The 24598-nt window shown below is 37.6% G+C and overlaps 2 protein-coding genes across 4 annotated transcripts; both read left to right on the forward strand.

The window, feature by feature from the left end:
* Nucleotides 1–3226: 3226 nt before the first annotated feature.
* LOC117565268 (uncharacterized) lies at nucleotides 3227–7432 on the forward strand. 3 transcript variants are annotated; one of them, XM_034244293.2, is made up of 7 exons: nucleotides 3227–4687; nucleotides 5301–5749; nucleotides 5811–6142; nucleotides 6194–6710; nucleotides 6763–7035; nucleotides 7089–7238; nucleotides 7289–7432. In XM_034244293.2, the coding sequence occupies exons 1-7, from the start codon at nucleotides 3268–3270 to the stop codon at nucleotides 7388–7390; spliced, it is 3243 nt and encodes a 1080-aa protein (XP_034100184.1). In that variant the 5' UTR covers nucleotides 3227–3267; the 3' UTR covers nucleotides 7391–7432. The 3 variants fall into 3 exon arrangements, with proteins under 3 accessions (XP_034100184.1, XP_051858510.1, XP_034100185.1); XM_052002550.1 differs by having other exon boundaries at nucleotides 7089–7226; XM_034244294.2 differs by lacking the exons at nucleotides 7089–7238; nucleotides 7289–7432 and having other exon boundaries at nucleotides 6194–6706; nucleotides 6763–7000.
* A 6100-nt stretch (nucleotides 7433–13532) lies between these two features.
* LOC117565168 (uncharacterized) lies at nucleotides 13533–14964 on the forward strand. Its single transcript, XM_034244154.2, has one exon. The coding sequence runs from the start codon at nucleotides 13703–13705 to the stop codon at nucleotides 14831–14833; it is 1131 nt and encodes a 376-aa protein (XP_034100045.1). The 5' UTR covers nucleotides 13533–13702; the 3' UTR covers nucleotides 14834–14964.
* The last annotated feature ends 9634 nt before the right edge of the window (nucleotides 14965–24598 follow it).

Genomic DNA, 24598 nt, shown 5'->3' on the forward strand with positions numbered 1-24598 from the left:
TTATTTTTTTTTACGTATTTTGTCGTTGGGGTATTTTTTCGTATAGATGCCAGGTTTATATGCATGTTGTGTGTGTTTAGCTTGTAGCGTGGAGTTATGTGCGGTTTTTGTGGCTTTGTGTTTTGCGCTGAGCTCAGCTATTTTGGTATTAACTTGAAGCTGCTTTGTGAGCTACAGAATATTTGGTATTTTCGCATATATTCGTCTGAGCTAGCTCTACTGCATCTGCGCTATATAGCTTTTGGTTTAGGCCAAGCGATTTGACTAAGAAATAGCTTGAGGTTGATTGCTGTGGTTGATTGTTTCCTTTGCCCATAGAGGGCGAGAGAGAGAGACAGAGAGAGTCAGGATGCCCAGCTGCCTTCCTGTCTGTTCTGGGATTATAGTTTATAGTTTATTTGGTAAATTTGGGTCAAGGCATGTCAGGGAAATTAACTAAGCAGCGTGTTGATTTGTTTTGCCTCAGAAAACAATACATACTACACACACCTACACATTTAATTAGCCTCAAGTCTTGTGTAGTCTTTGACAGTTGCTTAATTAGCTTTTATATTGCAACTGTAATGCAAAAGTAATTACCGGAATGTGTGACACAATAAATATTAATATATTTTTAACATATTTAATCCTTCAAATTGTTTATTGAATGAAAGTAAAGTAAAGTTCGGCTTATAAAGGTTGAGTAATTGCATTCCACTCTTAAATAAATTTAACAAGCACAAGATGGAAATAATACTATACTATACTATACTATAATATACGTATGTGTAGTTATCAAACAACCATTCAAATATCAATCACAGAGTATAAAGTAATTTTTAAATCAAACAAAAGAGGAAAAGGCATTTTATTCCCTAGCAAAAGTCGGAAATAATAGACCACAGAAGATTCTAGCGAATTATTTCGAATGACAAATGTCACTTTATATGAATGTATTAGCTTATTTTAAATCATCATGCAGCTAGACAAGTATCAATCACAGTTTATAAAGTAGTTTTGAAATTAAAGCATTAAAATACAAGGCGCTCTTTTAGCGAGCAAAACGAAATTAATTGGCGTAACAAATCACACTTTATATTATTGTATTCGTTTATTTGAAGTGATCATACAGCTAGACAACTATCAATCATAGTTTATAATAGCCTGTCAATCAGTCTGCACAGGGTATAAAAAGACAGTCCCCATAGCCATCATTTGGCAGCTTTGTCTGGCTGCATTGAAATGCAAATGATTTCAGCAGGAGTAGCAGCGGCAGACGTAGCTTCAACTCCACATGCAGCTGCTATTCAGTCAGCAGGCGAGCAACAAGCATAATAGGCACATAACAACATTATCATTAGTAGGCAATGCTAGCACATTAAATTGCAATTGTTGCTCTTGGAGTGCGCCAAAGCACTTCTCTGTATGTGCATGTACTTGAATGCAAGTGTCTAATTGATTTTGTTGTGTCAGGCGCATAAAGCTGGGCTACGCTTCGACACACACACACACAGATGGCGTCCCACCATTGAGTGCGACATGACTCAAAAGCCAGATAGCAGTCTGGTCACAACCTGGACTGGAGTGGACCGAAGCTAGAGCTGTTGTTGCTGGTTTGCAGCTGTGCCCAGAGCATTGATTTGCATATGAGCCAGAGCAAACAAGTTGTGCAACTAAAGCGCATTTGAAAAGCCTTTGAGCATAACGAACATGCGTTCCAGTTACCTGCCAAGTAGTTTTACGTTATATGTTTGCCAGCAAATTTCATTTTGATGAAGCCAATGTGTGTGTGTATGAGAGTATGTGTGCGTGTGTGAGGCAAACTTGGCCTTAAACGAGCTAAAAGCCACCAGCTGAGTGGCCTGTTCCGTTGCCCCCACCTCTTCCCAGCCTCTTTCGCTCTCTTTTACACTCTCGTTGCCATTCTGCCACCTCCCGCTCGCCCAATCATTAGCATATGTTGTTGGAGTTCCAACAAAATAGTAAACAACCTACAAGACACGCCAACACGACCGCCCACCCCACCTCAAACGCCATCGCACCGCAGGCGGGCGTTTCGGTTTGGGGCTCAGCTGACAGGCGAGCTGTCAAAGCGGATTTTAGAGCACTCGCTGCCAGGCAAACAAAAACATACAAAAACAAACAACATAATCAACGCTTGCAAATCGAATGCTGCATACTCTAACTTTAAGTGCAGCTAATGAAATGTTGAGAAAAAGTGTGAAGAAAATACTTGAGTTAAAGGTGTAAATATACAAAAATACTTTTAAGAGATTATGACCTTAAAAATAAGAAATTAACTTATTTATTAACTGTTTTCTTTCTGTAAAAGACACCCAAACAGTTAGTTAAAAATAAAAGAAAATGAAGAATGTTGAAAAATACATTTGAGTTAACCCATCAAGGCAACAAAAAGGAATAAAGTTAATGAAGTTATTCCTTAATGAAGTTATTCATTAACTTTATTCCATTTACTACATTACAATGATTTTTATGTTAATAACTTTATTTCATTTTACTATATTAATCATTAAAAAAAATGGTTAAATAAAAATAATTGAAAAAATTATTATTATTTAACATTTCTAAAATTGCGTATACTTAATCTAAAGTTTCTATCTAGCCAAAAGTAAATTGGCCCAAAAAGTATGCTAAGAGTTTGTTCCTATAATATTTTATGAACTGATACCAAAATATTGCCGCAAATTTGCATTTGCACGCTGATGTACCGTTTTGCGGCGAGAGTGTCACAAACATCAACAGCGAGCTATGATACCTCGTATATTGCCGTGATGAAAACTACAACTACAAACACCTGTCGTAAGTTGAGTGTTGGGCAAAAGGGTTCAAGTACGTGTCTCGTTTGCTGTTTTTGTTGCTACTGTTTGCTGTTGTTGTTGTCGTTGTTGGTTTTACTGCTGTTGGTTTGGCCTTGGCCAAAATGCATTGTTGCTGTCGTGTTACTGTTGCTGGCTGTACGTGCTGCTGTTGATGTTGCTGTTGCTGCTGCTGTTTTGTGGTTACATTTTTGACAAGTGCGTGCTCGACACAACGACGACAGCAGAACAACAAGCGGAGACCTTATGTAATACCACACACACACACCTAGGTGTAAACATGAATACATATTTAATTTTCATTAACACAAAACTTGAAATTGTTGCCACTTGGCCTAATGAAACACGCGTTCAACTGACGAACAAAATCCCAAGCTTGAGTTTGTCCTACAATTTGTTATTGACAAACATTGACACAACTGTCACAAGTAGTAGCCAAAACTTTAGATTCATGACACATATAGTAAATAAAAACAAAAATAAAATGGACTCTGCGAATGGCAAAAGAGGATCAACTCTGATACGCCTACCACGAAACACGCGACGCAAGAAATCCATATGCTACAGCAAACGCGCCTCAAAGGTATCGCCCGATGTTCCCCTACCCAAAGAGACGCCACAACGAGTATTCCTCTATATGAAATTGAACAGCATTGTCAATCTGCCGGTGGCACCATATCCACTAGAATTGCATCTCTATCATGTGCAGCAAACGCTGCAAAAGATGTCCGAACACTACACGACCGAAACCATTATCTACTCCCACGAATTCGAGATGGAGCGACCAGCATTCGCCATGGGCATCATACAGGACAGCATTGATGATCTGAATGTGTTCAGTGACAATCCATTGGTTGTCTCTCTGTATCAACGCATTCCGCGTCATCGTCGCAAGGAACTGAAAACCGTGACGGAAGTGCGAACCGAAACTTCGATAATGCGAGTGTCCACGAAAAAGAAACAAAAAGTTAAAATGTCTTCAGATCCTGATCATTACGTTTCGTCAGAGGGACAACACTCAACACATATTGTGGACATGGCAGCCGAAGCTTGGGGAAATGCATCGGGAGATGGTGTAGCCACATTGGGAGAGGCATGTGATGAAGAAGACGATGATGATTTTGTTGAGGAGAGGCTAGAATTCTTATCACGCGGCCATTGCGATCTTTTGCAACTGTTTCAATGCAAACGGTTTATTGCCAACATTCCCATCATGCTGTATGCCGAATACGATCGCATGCTGGAGACAACGACTAGCCAGAAAATCACCACCACTAGCGAATGGCATATGTACTCCATACTGCCGATACTCAAGAAATTCCACTTTACCAATCTCGTATTCGTCACTCTCGAGTCGATTTACAATGCACCCGAGGAACTGCATCAACGTGCCGGACATTTGGGCATAAATATATCGATACGTTCCACTGAGCCGGATCCCGATCTAGATATGGAATATCAGGTTATTCCATTCTGCACTTTCTATGGCTTTATCTCACAGATTATTGGCTATCAAAACACCATCATTGTGTGGGAGAGTATCAAGCGAGATTTGCTAAATGATTCGCGCTGCAAGTCGAGCAACAATCAAATGGAAACGAGTGCATACATTAAATTGCCACGCTTATTGCGCGATCTGTTGACGACACCGGGTGTGGATATGAAGATCGATGAGATCAATCAATTTGCAGACTATGCACTCATCAACAACTCGTTGCATCGCTATGTGATGACCACAGATATGCGTGAGGTGCTCGAGTCCGCTGTGCTGCACAATCAGTATGAACTGCTGCTGCAGCTCTACGATGAGACACCGGATAATGTGCTCTACGAGGGCGTCATTAACCCGAGTGTCTTTGGTTATCCAGAGGGTGAGTATAGGGTATAATTGAAATGCAAAACATTGAGAATAAATGAAATTAGGCTGTCTAGTCTGAGAGCAGCAAATCCACTTTCAAAATATTGCTAGTAGTTGATTGAAAAACTGAAGACAAAGTGATTTATTTAGAATTTAATTTTTTATTTATCTTATATTTCAATTCATCCTGTCCTAATCCTTCTTTAAGTTAGCTATATTTCTAACAAAACTGTGCGTCAATTGTGGGAATATTGAGAAACTTTCTTCTTATAACAATTTATAATTCGAGACATAAATTATATGAATGATGAGAGGTAATAATTCATGGATATAATTCCTTGATTAAAAGAACGTTGGCCCTTTCAAGTACTGATAATTTTAATTCCTATTTGATATTCCTTTTGCAATTTTCCTCATTTCCTAACGAGTATTTCTAGTTGTGCATTAGTGAAATTAACTTCTTGTTTAAAAGATTGTTGGCTTCTCACTTAATTTACACAAAATATTTCATTCTTACTTAATACTTGTTTTGCAGTCTCCACCAATTCAAACTAGTTAATTTAGTTGTACATTTGCTTCTCATTTTTTTTTTAATTCTTGTTTTTAATTTCTTGTTCTACCCACAGTCACCTCCTGTCGCTTTGCCAGTGTGCTTTCCCCCGTCGTGCGAAAAACGGAACGAAAGACAAATCGTTTAACAGAATCATCCGAACCGGAATCGATCATGTTTTCGATTATAAAGATATGTTTTTTCCAGCCTCTAACCAAGCGCAATGAACGCTTAGATGTGTTCAATGAAAATCAAATGAAGTGCGCCAAGTTGCGACTCTGCATGGGCCCAGAATTTCCGAATGAAAGCTTAAAGAGTCGCGATATTATCAAAGAGTTGTATCGTAATTTCGACGAACTGATCAAAGAGCTGATAAGTTTCATGGTGAAGAATGACGTGACCAGCATCGAAGATAAGCCTCATAATTTCTGTTGTCATTTGAATAACCTCAGGAATTTGCTTGTCGACATTTGCGGTTCCGATTTCAATGTTCGCATGCCAACCAAAACGAATTTGGAGTTTCGCGTAAGTTCCTAAGTGAGTGAGTGAGTGTGTTTGCCAAAACTGTCTGCATTTGTATCGATAGGAAATGCTGACGCATATGCACAAGGAGCTAATGGAACGCATTGAAGGACTGCTGATTGCCTGCAGCTGGGAGAGTCTGAGCAACTGTGTGCTCAACTATGATAATGAGTGCACACGAACCATTCGCCTCATGGAGGAATATCGCAACATGTGCATCATGGGTGAATGTGCGATGGCCAAACAGATATTCAACGAACTCAAGTCGAGTTGCAATGCGAAAATACTCTTGAATTTCTATGTGTTTCTCACATCGGTTGAAAATCTCAACTTCGAACAGGCGACCAACTACTTACGTCATCAAAAAGAGAGCAACTGGAGTGGCGAGTACTTTGTGTAAGTTTTAATGCATTAAATACTTATTTTATTAACTATCTTTATTTGAAGCTGCCTTTTGGAGTTATACGTCAATTACAAAATGCATTTGAAGGTAGAGGAAAATGAGGGTGAGGCCTATAGCAATCTATTGGAACAGTTGCGCATTTTCAGCATACAAAACAACTTGGATCGTGAAGTCTATGTGTTGTTGTATTGCTATTATAAGCAAAAGAACTATTTGCCAGGCATGGAGTTCACACGCTGGCAGTACGAGAATCTCTACGATGTTCCCCGCAAGATTATGCCGCTTATACCACGATCACTCTATCAGTCCTTTATACCCATTGACTTTCAGATGCGTGGCCAGCTGATGCATGCCCATAGGTTCTACGAAGTCTTCAAGACATTTGCTTGCTTGGGCGCTTATGGATTTGCTGAGATTATCTTTGCCGAAATTGCCAGTGAATTCACCACAATCGAGGCATATTTGATAACGACAACTTTGAAGATTTTACAGGGTGAAATTGACAAGAACTTTGTGGTTAAACGCATCACCACGGACAACACTGTGTTCGGTAAAATGTTGGTGAGTTTGAAAGGAGAAAACTTTGCATACAATTTATACATTTTCTATTTAGGGTTATTACCAAGCACATATCAATGGGAGTGTCGAGTATTCACGGCGACGCTATGACGAAGCAATCAAACATTACAGGGATCTATTGAGCATTAATCTGACAGAAGACGAAACACGTTTCATATTCTACACGAGTCTCATGCGCTTGGCTCGTCTGAGTTTCGAAAGAGAAGACTACGAACTCGCTGCACAGGCTTATGAAATGTGCACACCATACAGCAAAAGGGATAAGAACTTTGTGGCTAACTATGGCAGAGGATTGACTCTGTACTATGTAAGTTTTGTTCTACATTAATTAACATAAATTATCATTAATTTTATCTATAGCAAAATAAGTTGGAAGATGCCATTGAATATCTGTCGAGGAGTACGGATAATGATATCTTTGTACCTGATCCATGGGGCTATTTAGCAGTCATTAATCTGCGTTTAAATCGCAACAAGTCCGCTTTGGACTGCTGGAAGGTGGCCAAAATGGTATGTGAAATATCCAATAATAAAAGTGTATTCTCTTACTTTAATTGCAGCATCCGGAAATGCCTTTAAATAATCGCATCTATGAGGAACTGGAGAAAATAAAATACTCCGATGTCTGTTTGCTGGTGGAAGATGATTGCATGATGATTTAAAATTGTTGAGCAGCGTAACATTCTAGAAATAATAAGAAGAGAATAATTAATAATTTTAATATGTTTTCTTCTTTATAGTTTAGTTGTCGTATATTTGAAACTTTAAGAAACTTGTTCACCCAATTCTTCGCGTTTAAGACTTTCAGTTATGGTCGATCGCATCTTGAATGTTTTAGGATAAGTTTACCGCCATTTGAGACACAGTTTACAGTGCGTTGTTTATTTAGTAAATGTTTTATGTGTTCTGTTGGTAAGTGGGCGGGATTTTTGAACAATAAACACTTCAACAAGTTGACTCTTTTGGGGGTAAGCAAAGTCGTTGCAAAGTCCACATTTATGTGCTCGCAAGTGTTGCATATTTTTGCGTTGGCGTTGGCGTGGCATTTTTTACGACTCCCAAACATACAAGCAGACACACGCATCCATGTTTTATTAGACACGGTAGAGCCATGAAGTGCTCTCGTACTCTCTCCTTATATTTTACACAAGTGCTAAAAAGCGTGCTCTAAAAAAATGCTTAAACTGAGCATCTTCAATATTATATGATACACAGTTTCAAGATGAAAAACATTCAAATGTTTACGATCTAGTGCATCATAATCATAACGAAGCATTGTGGCTAATTTTAGAATGCAAGCCGAAAGCATTCAGCAAGCAAATGTTGAAAAAAAACAAAACGATTAAAATCGATTTTTAAATGTGCCGCGAGCAATTAAATGCAGACAATTCGCTGGACCAAGTACAGTATAAATGGTTATAAATTGAACGGCATTTGGCAAAACTGCGGGGCAAAAGAAAGTCCATTCATTTGATTAAAATACACTCTGACCAAAGTCAGCGTGAAACCATTTTTTTGTTTTGTTTTTTAAATGAAACTTGCAGGAAAGTTTTCACATAAATATGCGCGCTACGTATACGCCACGTAGACCAAAGTGCACCGCACAAATGAAGCAGCAAGAGTTTGCAAAAGAGGCACCAAAAAGGAAAACCAAAAAAAAAATTAACACTTGACCTGAACTTTACGCAAAGTGCGCAAAGCGGCACAAACCGGGGTCAGCCAACTGCTGTTGCTCCCTGTTGCTCTCCCATTCGGCTGCATCAGCGGTGACTATATAAAAATATATTGTAAATTTATAAGCTGCAAACTATAAACATTGGAAATGAAAGTGCTCGGCCATCGCAGCAGATACAGCTTCTACTTTTGCGTTGAGCCCTGGCTTGAAACTTGCAAGACTTTAAATTATGCCACACAAAGCAAACACGCGAAAATTATTAAGAGTATGGAAATACACTTCCTAAAGCATTGGTATAATGAGATTCAATTTGACATATATTAAAGTGGGCAGAAATTACTTTAAGCTTTTAAAATACATTCAAGCTAATATAATATGTTCGGCGCAATTTAAACTAATAAGAAGTCAATAAGTAAGAAATACTTTAAAACCTTAACATTCCTAATATTGGTTAGGATATGTTGATAATGTTAATTGTTGATAATGGAAAAGCAAACATGAAACTAATTTTTTTAAAACTTCGTTTTATGTTCCTCTTTACTACTCTATATTAAAATACTTCTATGAGATAATACACTATGAATTGTTATTTAAATTGCAGTTAAACAGTTTTATAAAGTTATCACTTTTTTTTTTATAGATTTAAAGATTTATTTATTACCATAATAATACATTATAGGGAACTCTAGCTAATATCATAAGAGCGTAGAGTATACACTATTCACCAAGCGCATATTTTTTCGTTATTATCATAATGTGGGTCAGCATTAGTGGAATTTGCATAGCATACTTTTGGGCTGCTTTAAATAAGATGCAACCCATTCATTGCACTATGGGGCATTTTCCATTTTAGCTGGCATTTAGGCGTTTTTGAAAAGTGTTCCAATTAGAAAAATGTTAATGTCAATGCATTAACAGAACATCAAACTGTTATGGCTCATACCAAAAACATGTATATCTAACAGCTCTTTTGAGCATAACAGCTATAAAGTCAGCTGTTGCCTACGAAAGCACGCGCGCTAAGTTTGCATATTTTTTTTTCGGTGAACTTTGTTTTTCATTTATTCATGTTGAAAGTTATTAATAACAAAAAGAAGTCATGGATAACAATTTCACAGGTTTGTACTATATGTTAAATGTAAAAAAATTAATCAAATTGTGTATGTTTATACTAATATGATGTAATTTTTTAAAAGCCTTTTAAGCTGGATTTTAAAGAACAATTTTCAACTTTGGAAAGGATTTTGAAAATGAAGTTAGCAAAAGTTAGCAAAAACTTCAAGTGTATGTTGTAGTGTTGTCAATTCTTAATCCATCAATAGTTGTCTTATGCTGCACAATTCCGCACAATTGGCACAATTTGCTTTTTTCTCAGAGAACCTCACGTTTTCCAACACCGATTTGTGCTCTGCAGAGCTCTGTAGGAAATAGAGAGAAGGGCCGTCTGAAGCAATGTTTTGTGAATAACTTCCTTGTTTTTGATCCGATCGGCACAAAATTTGCAGTGCACATCCGGGATAGGATTTACATTATGTCTTCCAAGAATGGGGTCGTTTGCTCTAAAATTGCTCAAAATATTCAATTTTTTTTAAATTTTGAGGGCGGAAGGGGCGGGGAAAAATTTTAAAGGGCGTGTCGAATTCTGAAGGGTAAGTATATATTGGTGTACAAATTTTATAATACTAACTCCATAGGTGTCCGTAATATTCAATTTTTTCCGATTCTTGGGGGCGGTAGAGGTGTTGCCACGCCCACTTTTCTATGATAGATTCCTCGGGAATATAGTAACATAATACCGAAAACTGCAGTAAAAAATCTCGTATGGTTTACTCGTAATATTAAATGCCAGCTAAAATGGAAAATGCCCCATAGTGCATTGGCGTTACTTTACTTCCCACAATAAGCCAAAAGTGTCAAAGGCGCCAAAGCTGCCACACACACACATAGTCACTAGATAGACAAAACTTTGCTTAAAATGCAACGTTCACATCTTTAATATAACTTAATCCTTGTGTGGTAGAGTGTATGGAAAATATGTGAATGTGTGTCTCGTTGTGTGTGTGTTGTAACTTACGAATTATGGCGTTAATACCATTGTGTGCTTATGAGCGTGGAGGCAACTATGCCTTTCTCTCACTTTCCACTCTCTCTCTCTCTCTCTCTCTCTCTCTCTCTCTCTCTCTCTTACTTTGTCTGCTTGTGTATGTGTTCTTGTTACTTTAGCAAGTTGACTTTAGGGATCATCATTAGATGACGTCGAGTGTGTGTGTGGAAACGCTACTGCAACTTGCGACTTTAGTCTTTCATGCTGAGCACACTCGAGTCTTGGCTAAGAAAATCTGTGATGTTTAAAACTGTGCATAATATTAATTAATATATAATGTGCAGCACTTGAAGAAGCTGCAAGCAACTACAACAGCTTACATGAGTTATCAAAGCATATCCTCATACACATTTTTATAATTTAAATTAACAGCGTATAAGAAAAATAAATGTATGTATTTCTAATTGCAAAAACTATAATAAATATTATGACAACGTGATTACAGCTGCATGGCCAGTGGGCAAGAGATAATACACATATTACATGCTATCATGCTATGTTAGTCTTGCAGTTGCTAAAGATAGAAAATAGTTAGAAAACTCCACAGAATGTTCAGTCGAAGATTGGCTTGGGTTGGGTTGAAATCGAAAACCACTAGAAGAACGAACAGGTACAGCAAATGGTAACCAACTATGACCATCATCTCAAAGGTACACAGACAGAGACTGAGACTGTTACACACACTCACGCACACACAGACAATCACACATGTACGCGACCCGATTACAGAAAATGCTAAAAACGGAATTCACAAAATGTCACGTATGACATTCGTTGGCAACTAAGACGGAAATTTACCACTAAATGACGCTCTGGTTGCATGCCACACCAAGTACACACGCCATCCGCCAACCACTTGCCACGCCACACCATCTCCACACTGGCCACCATACCGCCGCCGCTCGTTCTCGTTGAAGTGTAAAACGCAAGGCAGACAAGTTACAGTAAATTATGGCAAAGTTTGCTTCGAGCAGCAGCAGCCAAAGGAAAAATGCAAGCAAAAAGGAAACTAAGAAGGATTTAAAAAAAAGTGTTGAGCTTAAAGATACCCTAAGTTTTTATGAGAAGCATAGGATACAAACTAGAAGATGACAATAGTTGAAGTTTAGGAAACAAACTAAAAGCTAACACTTTCTCTAAAAGAAAGTGAGTCCAATGACTAATGGAGTTATTAACTATATACTAAATCGACTGCTAACTTAAATACCCGCTTATCGGAGCTTTCTAATGAGAAACCGAGTAGAAATAAGTGCAAGAAAAAATGCAGACTTCCAAGTGGCTGTAGCAAATATATCTAATTGCGGCTGCCGACTGCTCATGCAATATTAATAATAGCTCAGTAAAGAAGACTTCTTATAACCAGTGAGAAAAAAGAATTATAGCTATAGTGAATTCTCACGATCAGAGATGGAAAGTTTCCAATGAAATTATATTAATAAAAAGTAAATATTATAGTTGATTGTAATAAAGAAACTTATATTATAATGCCGCAATATAATTGATAGAATTTAATTTAAAAATCTGATAACCAAATACGCTTAATAATCTCTGCAATTAATTCATTACTCGACCTGAAGATTGCTTTGCAATTAGCATCTAAAAATCTCTGAACTATTAGCCAAATGTGTATGTCCAATTGGGATTGATGGGATTCATAACTGTATATCCAGGCCAGGCGTGATTTTGGTTATAGCCAAATCCATTCGGATTATTGGTCTGAGCAATGCCACCAAAAGGCCAATGGTTATAAGCCTGCTGCAGTTGCTGTTGCTGCGGCTGTTGTTGCTGCTGCCGTTGCTGCATCAATTGCTGTGGCTGTTGCTGCTGCATAGAATGTTGCAGCGGCTGTTGCTGAAGAGGACGTTGTTGCTGTTGTAGCTGTTGTTGCTGTGGCAGTTGATTCAATCCGTTACGTGAAATGCGGGCTCCATTTGTCGGTGTATATGGCTGTTGTCGCTGCTGCTGTTGCTGCTGCTGTTGTTGTTGTTGCCAAGGCTGTTGCTGTTGCATCCGCTGTGGCGGAACCAGATTGTTCATCGAACTGTTGTGTAGGCCAGTGAAGGAATTGTTTCCCTGTGTTGGCAGCTGTTGAGCAAACGGTGCTGCTGTCTGTGCCTGTGGCATGCTGCGGAAGGGATCAGCATGAGGACCGCCACCAAAGACAAGACCATCGCCATAAATGATCAGCTTGTCCTCCAGTCTGGGCATTGCAAACTGTTGGGGTTGTTGTTGTTGTTGTTGTTGTACTGTTGGAGCTGCTCTTGAAGTACGATTTGTGCTTCCCTGATATGCAGCCATTATTTTGCTTTTTTTTTTGGACTATTTCACCGAAATTTAAAAAAAAAAAAACTTAAAAATTTGGCATTTAAAAAAAATGTTTAGGTGTTTTCTGGTTTATGTAAATAATGAATGTTAGATGAATGTTACATAACTGAAGCAGCTTCTGAGTTTTAAGCAGCTTCAACCAAATCGAACAGATTTTCAAGGCAACGCTGACGTATACTTGATAAAGTTCCACCCCTTTGCAAAGTGTACTCGAGTTGGCGAGACATACCAAAAATGCTATAGAAGATATTCATTAATTTGCCCTATGCAGGCATGCTTGAAGTTGTCGCACAGCCTTTTGTTAAGCAGCTGCTTCCTTATCAGCACGTACACTCACTCGTCGGAGGCTCGGCGAAACATTGTGTTGTTGCATGCCACACACACTCTTGCGTGGTGTTCGAGGCCTTTTAATTAAAATAATGCTGAACCTCAGCTGAAACTCAGATCCCTAAGCATTCATGAGCTGCTAATGCTGTGGCGTAGATACAACAGGATTTGCACAAACAAAAGAGGGCGCAAAACTCAACAAAATGTTGCAAAACCAGATAAAGTGGTTTAATTAAATTTGCACAATAATTTTGAGAAATAAAAGACAATGAATAAAGTGGTGCAATAATTTCGACATAAACTTCCGTTTAAGAAAACTCTCTAGCAACCTTCGACTTGTAGTTGACTTTATTCGATACTAATTTGTTTTGTGTTTAGTTCGTTTTGGATTTTCATTTGAGTATTGTAAAATTTTGTCAGTTTCCAGGACCATGAAAATTCTTTGAATGTTGAACAATACACAAGATTCCATATACGCAATAAACAAGCAAATATTATACAATTTTATACCACAGTTATATAAACCTCTACAATTAACTTTTAATGTACAAACTGCTCAAAATGATGCCCGATGATGATGGTGTCTTCTTTAACCCGTTTATGATTGGTCCCGCTGAATGTTCGCAACGCAATGAATACAAGCAGCCCGCTTATGTTACTTATCCGCCGCCTTATGCCACATTGCCCAAAGCGCACACCAACAAGTCCGTCTCGAAGGGTTCATTCTTTGTCAAACAGGAAAAGGAGGGAAATATCAATACATCCAAATCACAGCTGGGTGAAATATGTTTCTCTAAAGCTATCAAAAAAGATATGGTCGCTGCCAAGCAATTGGCCAACGGATTGAACGATGATCATGAACGCATTTATGCTGGTCGAGCATCGAAAACGAGTAAAACGCAATTTGAAGCCGATTCGGTGAGAACGTTAATGCCCGTTAGATCAAAGCGATCAGCGTCTGAAGTCAGTACAACGGCCTCTGAAATAAGTGCAGTTAAATCGACCACTGATGGAAAGACTTCTAAGTTAAGCTTGCGTTCGCAAGCCAATAAAAACACAGATTCAAATGTGACATTGAAGGCAGCACAAAAGAAGTCGCTACACAAAGATGTGGACACTGATTTATACGAAAATGTTTCACATGTTACTGTGCGTTCAAGTAAACGGGAAGCTGACAATACATCGCATCATTCGATGCGTTCATCACGGCGAGGAGATCATAGTGTTGATAACATATCACGTGTGTCTGCTAAATCTAAAGCCTCTGTTGTTTCTAGGCCCAAAGTACATGCAGACACAAAACTATCTCGTGTTTCGCTAAAATCCAAAACAACTGAACGTCAGACAGAAAATGTTTCTCGCATTTCCTTCGCGGGGGATGAAAATAGAACAGACAACATAACTTTCATGTCGAAATCGCATAGTGTTAGCAAATCAAGACCATCGATCCAAGAGGTTGCCGAATCCATTCAAAAGGAACTGGCCAAATCAATGGAGACTACGAGATCGTTGTCCATCAAGGCAGCTGAGTTAAATGAACGTCTCAAGGCTGGCAATGAGTTCAAGCACAATCGATTCAATACTCTCGCTCGGCAATGTGTTCAAAGCGAACCTTTGAAACGCTGCCGGGAGGATCGCATGGCACTCTGGTACAAGGATTCGGTTCTTTCTTAAACTATATTCCCGACTAATTCAGTTATTTCTTTGCTCATTTAATTATTTACGCCAAGCACTGGATTCACAATAATTAAATGCAACGGCGCTTGATTCCCCCATATTCCCTAAAATAAAATAAAAACAAGAAATGGAATAATGTAGAATGATTTGCGGTTCAGTATTTTGCTGACATTTCGTATCATTAATTTAAATGCGCTAAATTTTGCGGTCAGCTGCGGATTGTGCAGCGTCGCCTCGCCTCGCCTCATAAAATATGCAGAAACATTTGTTTAATTTGCACAAAAACTCGCTAAAAATCACCAGTATTCTGTGGGGTATTGGCAAAGTTTAAATGTGCTTTCAGCCTCGTTGAAAATGACAATAATACAGAAAATATCTCAATGCAAAGTGGCTAATATATACACCAATATCATTGGATAGCGTGATTAATAATTATTATCTTAAATTGATGATATATTCTGTAAATTAGAAAATAATTAAAAGGAGACTTTTATGTGTTATTTTTAGATTCCTTTTGGATTCAAAGAATAGCTTGATTTAAAAATTTAGTTTAGACTTTTTTTTAAATAAATAATTTTTTAAATTCGAAGTTTCTGGTGAAACTCATACGAGAAAGAAGTTGGGTTTTAATGGCTTGGCAAAATATCTATTTCTTGTATACTTTGTATACTTTAATAGAAGACTTCCATGTGTTGTTTTGGTTTAAAAGTTTTACGATTTATATAAAAACAAAGCTTCAAATAAGTAAAATTTGCAAAATCTTTAATAAAGATTTGCTCAACTAAAGGATTTTTAAATTCTGAAATTGCTGAAAAATTATTCAAGCTAATGAAAGCAGGAATAAGATGGATTCCTATGGCTTCGCAAAATAATCATTTCTTGCAATCTTGATGAAGCTTTTTTAAGAACCTTACAAACCTAATCCATGGCAGTGTATTTAACAATGGTAGCGGAGCTCTTGACGCGAGCAACTGCAGTTATTTGGGGCAAAATTGTTGACCATGTTGTTTGGAGCATTGTGGCTAATTTTATTTATGGCAGCGCAACATGCTAATTGCAACAACAACAACCACAGCTACAACTACAACACAACAGCAACAAATTGGTGGCTGGTCTGCTGCCTAATCAGGGTCAGGTTTTTGGTCTGAGTCTCCCCTCAGCTCAGCGGACGAGCAAGTTGTTTGGGAACTCGCAGCAGTTGCAGCAGTTGGAAAACGCAGCAATTATAACAAATTGCATGTCAATTTGTTGCATCTCTTCGTCCCGCACTCATATCATAAGTAGGTCACATTATGAGTGCTCAAAATGCAATTATATACAACTATATAATATAGTACACCGTATATAGAGCGTACAATATATATTTGTTTATATTTACATGGGAAATGCAAACATTTTTATGCCTAGTAGTACAATAAAGGAAACAAGTGCAATAATGGCGATGGCCGCATAAAGTACCAGAAATAATAGCAACAAACAACTTTGCCAAAGTGCAAAAACCACCAAGAACAACAACAACAACAACTGCAACAACAACGACAAAGCCATCGAAATGAAACAATCGTAGCCGCGGCATTTTGCGAGCAAGCAAAGGGAGAGCGAAACGAAACGAAACCAGAGAAAAATATATTTAATACGAAAAGTTTTGCAATAACGGAAATGAAATGGAAATGGACGCGCGCCAATAGACATAAATGTGCGCGAGGTGCCGTTGCCGACAGGATACAAATAGGACACGGCAGCAGCAGTAGCAGCAGCAGCAGTCGAGCGCCATCAACACAAACAACACCAGCAACAACACTAACAACAACAAGAGCGAAAGCAATCACAATGCAGGCCGTGTAAAACAAAAGAGCCCCACAATGCAAACTCAAAAGTAAAAAACTAACAACAATATCCGGCAAAAGCAATTGCACAAAGCAAAGTGGCAACAGCCTCCCAAGCCTCCTCCTCCCTCCCTCCCTATCATTTCATCGCTCTCCTCTTCTTTCTGCCTGAAGCTTGTAAGAACTGCTTGGCTGTAAAATATTAAAAAACCGAAAAATATGCATTTCAATTGCCAGAGATACGTAATGCAGTCGAGTGTATTTATGAACGCAATCAATGCCCTCTTAATACATTCTCGAAAATAAATACTTTTGCGGCAGTCTACAAAAATATTTATTTTCGAGAAAATATTCTGTGTAATTTAGAATGAAATATGTTTTCAGAGCAAAAAGTGTTGCACTGAGAGAGTCCGCTAATAAATTAAAAATGAAAAATGTATATAAGAATGTTAATACAAATGAAACCTGTTAAACGTAATAAATAAAATAAAAATGGACTTGAATCAAAATGTAAAATATTCTATTCAGTTGTTGACCTCTTCACATTAATTCAAAATTTTATAATATATTCACAAATATGAATAGCACAAACTGAGCACAATAATATGAATGGAATTAATAAATAGAAATAAAATAAAAATTATTCTATTCACATATTGAACACTTCACATTTCTTAAAAATCAATAACTAGCGAATGCCGATTAAGGAATTATTCTATTCACTTAAATTCTAAATAAATAATTATTATTATTAATAAATAGAATAAAAATAAGGTATAGATAATAAATTAGTAAGTCTAAATAGAACATTATATGGTAAATTCATAGGTAAGAAAAAAATTAAATAAAAATCAAAAATATTTCGTTGGCTGTTTCAGATTAATTAAAAACAAATTATCTTGTAATGCTATTAGAATTAAATATTTTTTTTATGATTTTGAAATTTGATAAAGTTAATATACATGTAATGAAATTCATATGTAAAATATTATATTTACATGAATTCAAAACATTACAATTAATTAGAAAATGTGAATACATCAAATTAATTCGGTAAATTAATAAAAAAAAAATGGTATTTATATTTAACATTTTCTATTCCATTCAACGTTTAGTCAAAGTCAATTAAATCAAGTGTTTGAGGTAAGAAAAAAAATTAAATTAAATTAAACTGCAAAATATTCTAAACGAGTATTAGTTCAATTAAACTCACAACTGCGTCTTCTGCTCCCCATTAAGCAATTCCAAATTATACATAGTTGGTCAGTAGTTGGAAATTTTCATGGTCGGGGGTGCTGTTTTAACCTGGTTTATTGTGCGTGAGCCAGCTTAAGTGCACATTCAATAGATGAGTAATCAAGAGTCAACTAATTAATGGCTGCAGCATAAGACACATGTGTGTCAGTGTGTGTGTGCGTAATGTACATAAGTGTATGTTCTGTGTGAATTTGTTTGCTTGGAAGCTTGTAGGAAGCAAAGGAGGTGTGTCCACAGGCAATAAACACACTTAAAGCTGCCGCAATGCAGATTTACAGACACACACACACACACACACACACACAAAGAAGGCACTCAAGTTAAGGCTGAATGTGCACTTGAAATTTACTTACTGCATGTCCTTGTGCGCACGGCACACGCTGCGTATGCGTAATAAAATTGAATTAACGCTAGGCCGTTGGGCCCATTTTCAAGCACATTTTCGCCTACGGCTTGTGTGACAGTAAATAATACTTCCACAATGCGTGTGCGAGTGTGTGTTAGTATGTATGTGCCTTTATTGCCTATAAATGAAATCATAAATTTGAGACAAGAGTCGCCACACACGCACATGTAAGACGAATAAACACAGCCCTGAAGCGATGTTGTCGAGTTATGTCTGTTGATTTACTTTTGTAATTATTATTAGTTTAATTTTGAGTTTGAGGTCAATTTATTATTGACCAGATATACAAAATATGATTTGCAAGCAGAGAGGAGCCAAAGGACATCATTCGTAAGGCATGGCAGACAGTATTCACAAATATTGACAGGCGTTTGTTTAGCGGCAAGTGGCGTAATATTATCTTAATTTATGACGCAAAACCAAACTAAACTGAACACTCCAAGCACAGTTTATTTGCTTTGGCTTTGGAAGAGCTGATTTGGTTATTTAGCCATAATCTGAGGCGAATACATCATGCCATAAATTCCAAGCCTAATTTAATTTAAATGCAATAATTTGATTTAATCTTCAGCCTAAAATTTTCAATCTAGCATATGCAGCTGAAGCTTATTTAATTAAATTAATCAATTAGATAAAAATGAATTGCAAATTGCAAATGTGCAAAATTTCAACAATGCAAAATTACCCAAATTGTTCATATATTGTAAATATTACGGCACAGCTCTGGTTTATTATAAATTGTACAACAAAATTAGCAATTTTAAACATATATTGTTTATGATAACATTCGAAAGTTTGCATCAGCCAAAACAATTTGCATATATTAACATATATTTAATTAAACAAAATAAATACAAAAATTAAGATACATGAAATACCAGTTGATTAACAAAAATTTAATTTACATAAACAATTTCCACATAGCTTAGGCGAAATGTTGCGCAGAAAAGCGAACCACATTATATGCAATTATATAAAATTAATTAACAATTTGCATAATGATAAATGAGCGTTTGGCTTAACGCTACAAAATCAGCGAAATGGCAAAAATATATAAAATGTGAATGGGAATGGGTAGAGAGAGAAATGAGAAATGATTCATAGTCCCATTGTGAGGCGAGGCAAAGCTCTGATTTCATAGTGAAAGTCAACTGAGTCATTTGTCGTCATAACTTTTGTCATTAAACGTTAGCCTAGCTGGATGGCTGCCTTGGCTGATGATGCCTGATAGAAGATTCGCTTGCGCCTCATCCTCTTTCTCTCTGTCTCTGTTGAGACGTGACTGAGCAGACAAAGGCGTTGGCAGAGTCGAGACCCTGGCGAGCCGTTTGTGTATACATTTTTCATAACATGCTAAATATGAAGATAGACACACGAATGAGTACTCGTCTCCCTCTCTCTCTCTCGCTCTCTCTCTTGTCCAAATGCACTTACGACTCGAGGCTGGCAAGTCACGTTTCTTAATATGTCTGTGTGTCTACGTGTGTGTGAGTGTGTGCGTGTGTGTGTGCGCCGGGCTAAGCTTCACACATTTTTAATTTATTTTCATGTCACTTTGCTGCTGCATGTATTTGTTTAGCTTTAGCTGCAATTTTAGCCACAGCCTCAAGCAGCGGGTTAAGAGCCTTTTTGAACCCTTGAGATACGGTCAAGCAGTTTCTCTTTCCCTTTCTCTCAGTCTCAGTCTCCGTCTCAGTCTCTGTTGCCCTCTCCCAAGACACAATTCACTCAACTGGCTGCTTCCTTTTGCTTCCTTACTACTGCAGCCAGCTGCCTGTCTGTGGCTGTCGTTTTTTGTTTTCTCAAGCACTAGAGAGTTCACTCAGTGAAATACTGCGATTTATCTACTTTACTTTCTATAGAACATAAAAATACTAAGCAATAAATTTTGCTCTTGCCATTCAAAAGCATAACAGGCTCTGTGTACTTACTAACTATTAAAAGAATACAATTTCTTGTTGCATTCTATCACAAAGGCTTAAATAAATATTGCAGTTTAAAGATGAACAATTAAAAAATGTTCGTATCCAGTGTGTCAATAATGCTGCGTTATTTATTGCAAATCATTTCCGATGGCATTGCATGCGCCTTGGACTTCTATTGCTCAGATGGCAATCAAGAGACGCTGCATGATTTGCTGAGAGTGTATTGACAACGTCAATGGCAGCAGCTGGCCAAAACTGAGCGAGAACTTCGCAAGCAAGGAAATCGAACAACATAACCACAACAACAGGAAGAGAAGAAGACGCCACATCATCGCACAGATCCTTGTCAAGCGTTTAGACGCTTTAATCCCCATCCAAAGTGTTGAGCGACAGCAGCTCACGCAGTTTCAATCGAAACACAATAATGCCAGTATCAAAATATTGGATGCCTGAATCCTTCTCCAACACAAACTATAAGCTAAGCCATGAACAATTGAATCTGCCGCAAAATAAACATTTTTTGCTTTGAATATAAGAGGTGCTATTTTATTTGTCCGTTCCGCTGATACATTACTTAGTCAATTAGTGCATCAAACACTTGACTTGGTACTTGTTACAATTAATTAGTTTATCAATTAATGCGGCAATTGTTTTTACTTAACGCATCTATCAATCAGTTCATCAATCATGTCGGTAAATATTCTAGCTATCTATTTATCAATCAATTCATAATTGCCTTAAAGACTAAATAAAAGAATTACAAGATAAGATATATTTTACACTTTATAAGACAATCTGCGTAGCAAGTTAGTCCTTTTTTTAATAAACAACAGAATATGAAATCGCATCTGATTGCCAAGCTCGAACATAATCCGTTAAAAGTAATTAGTAGCCAATGCCTTGCCATTGCAACTCTTTCTCTGTCTCGCTTGGCCATTTTAATTGGTTTGCAAGCGCATAAGCCATAAGTCCATAAGTCGAGTGAGCTAAGGTAAAAACTGCACAGGAAAATGCAGGCGCAAAAAAACTGGCAACGAAATAATAAAGTTGGCAATGGGCAAGTGACACACAGCCAAAGACATGGCCAGAGACGAGAGCAATATGCAATGCGCAAGTAAGTGTGTGAGTTAGTAAATGAATATGAGTGTGTATGTGTGAGTGCAAGTGTGTGTGTGTTTGCTGCCAGCCTAGACAATTTTAATGGCCATTGTGGTAAATGAAATGCGCTTAAGATTAAAAGCAGCGCATGGGCTTGGAGACTATGTTAAACCCACAAAGCAAACATAAACACAAGCACTGCTGCGACAACAGCAGAGACAAAGAGGGCGGCAAAATAAATATACATTGTGTTGGGTAAGAGTTGAGCGCGACTAAATCATACCCTATATGTATATATTTCCTATATATATCCTTTGTATTTCCGCAACTCAATGAAAGCCAGCAAGCCAGCAGCTAGCAAGAATTACAAATTATGTATTTCTAATTTCTAAGTTGCAAATACCCTGCTTTCTCATATTAGTTTATAGGGTATTCAGAGCGCGTCGGCTGTTGCAAATATGACTGCGGCTCGTGGCGCTGTCACCCACATGACCACATAAGTAAGTAAATATTTTAAAGTTCAAAAGAAGGTCCTTAACCTGCAGCCAGCGGCAATTGCACTTGCAACTCATGTGCAGGGCGCTTTGTGCAACTGCTGCTCTGTGGCACGCTGCTAAATGAAGTAAGTGTTAACGCAAATGCAAGCAATTGGTGTGTGGCAGAAGGCGTCGTTGCAAATCAGCCGTGCAACTGCAAACTTTCGCCATCCCCCAGCCGATGGAAAAATGGGGTCAGTGCTCCAGGAATATTGCACTATTGTAACGCTCGACAAATCGAGAAAGCATTACTCCCCATTCATTAAAATGTGTGTTAAAATATTTCTTGAAATGAATAACTCTAAAAGCTAGCTGTGTGCACTGAAGTGCAAATGAATGATGCGAGGATGATGGGAAGTAGCAAACTTAAAAGCCAGAATAATACATTTGGCATTTGTTTTTGTGGCACACTCTGCTCGCAAAGTAATCTCTTAACAACACATTGTTGAATTATGAATTGCAATAGTCATAGAGTATTCGTTATTCGATAAGCTGAAACCTGTTCAAAACTGAAGCGCAATTTATTGACATTTAGAATGAACTCAACAAAAATAGAAATGACATTTTATTTTGCTATGTTTTTTTGTTATTTTTGCCAATCGATCCGAGCATGGCACATTGGCTTTGATGGATACTTTTGTATTATAACCTAATAGACAGAAATAAAAGTGCAAAGTGATTGATGGTCAGCATATGCGAACCTTTTATTTATTTAGCTGCTCAAACTAAACAAAGGAATTTAAATAATTTAATACTGGAATACTGGTTTTAGTGTTCATGATAAAATTCAATATAAACGCCAAAGAATAAATGAATATTATGCAAGAATGCGCTTGAGCCACAAGCTTATACTATATATTAAAAAATTAATATATACAAAGGAAAGAGGGAACTGAGCAAAAGAGAACTGCAGCAACTTTCACCCAAAAACCAACGCCACATATTTACTTTTATCTCAGCGCAAGCAGCCAAAGCCAAATACGCACAAACAAATGGGTTTTGTTGGTCGCTCTCTTTTGTTAGGGACAGCATGGGGAAAATATCCACTAAAGGCACATTAAGAGGAGGGAGAGGGGGAGGGGGAGGTGGTAAGAGAGTTGGTGGCAAGCAAGACAATAAATGTGCATGCAACTGTTGGCTGCCACTGACACAATGCTCAACGATGATATGCTGCCCAAATTGTCGGTCGTTTAAATACATTTAAATAATACATATAAATGCAGAGAGGCAGAATTCGGGCAACCAAGTCAGATAAGAAACAACGCTGAACTGAACTGAAGTGGACTGTTGTCGTAAGTGAATATTTCATTCATTCGTTTTCGTTCGCATGGCACACTTTCCTCGGACTTGACTGGCCCATAGGCAGCATATGAGTTATAAGCAAATATATATATACAAAGTTGAGCATATCCTTGCATCGCTTGTGGTTCACATTTTACAATAATGAAAAAATGCTCAACCGGGTCAACTTTAACTTCATCCTCGTCGTTCGTTCGTCTGCTCGACATCTTGTTGATGTTTCTGTTGCGCTTGCTGTCATCGCCTTTGCTCGCGTAAGCAAGCAAGTAAGAATTTAATTGCATATTTCTTGGTCAAAATGTTACGTATACGCAACGTGGTTTTCGTATCGTTTCTTGTGGCTAGCAGCTTGCTTGCTTGCTTGCTCGCCCGCTTGTCGCTGCCTTGATTACATTTTCATTTTAATGCACGATTGAAGATGCATTCGGTGAAATTAATTGAAAACGCTGCCAGCTGCAGAGCTAATATTTGGCTTTCTCCCACGCTTCACGCTGCAGTCAATACCACGTACCACACACACACACACCCACATTCCCGTCCATCTTACAGCTCCACATCCATGTTTCATGTCGATACTTTAACGCTTTCACGTGTCATGGAAATGTTGCATGCCAAATGAGTTCCCGACATGCTTGTTTTTTGTTTTATTTCTTTTCATTGATTACCGAAACTCACTCGCAATTCTTATACATACATCACGCGTTTCCAATTTTTCTTTTATTTTTAAAAGCAAACTCGCTTAAAAATCCCATTTCAACTATCAACGTCCAACTGATGGCCGTTTAATGGACTCATTTGACCGAGTCGAGCACCAGTTGACATGTCAAGTGTCTAGACTTTGCACTCGACACAACGACTCGACAACGGGAACGAGGAACCAGCTAATAATTTGTAATATTGCTTTTTATACCGGGTACCCATACGGTAAAAGGGTATTATATATTTATGCCCACTGGAAATGTATATTCCTGATCAGTAACAACAGCGGGCGATATAGCCATATCCGACTTTAGGATCTTAGTAGATCGCTTGACACTGTGGTATGTTTTGTATTCTGCGGTATATTATCAACGTATAAAAAAATACCAAACAATGACTTTGCCGTATTTAGTATTTTTCTGCCATTTTTAAGAAATACCAACATATGCATCAAATACTTAGGCATGTTTCAGTATTTTTTTGGTGTATTTATTGGGTATATTTAAGGAATATTAATATATATGTACACGTTTAGTATTTTTCGGTATATTCGGTATTTCGGTATATGCCAAACCAAACAATGACTTGTGAATAATTTAGTATTATTTTGGTATATTGATTAAGCAGTATTTAAAGAATAATACAGAACTATTTATTGAAAATAAGTTTCGGGTACCTCACTGTCGAGCCCACTCGAGTTTTCTTACTTGCTCAAT

Source organism: Drosophila albomicans, chromosome 2L (genome assembly GCF_009650485.2).
Source record: "Drosophila albomicans strain 15112-1751.03 chromosome 2L, ASM965048v2, whole genome shotgun sequence".
NCBI classification, from domain to species: Eukaryota; Metazoa; Arthropoda; class Insecta; order Diptera; family Drosophilidae; genus Drosophila; species Drosophila albomicans.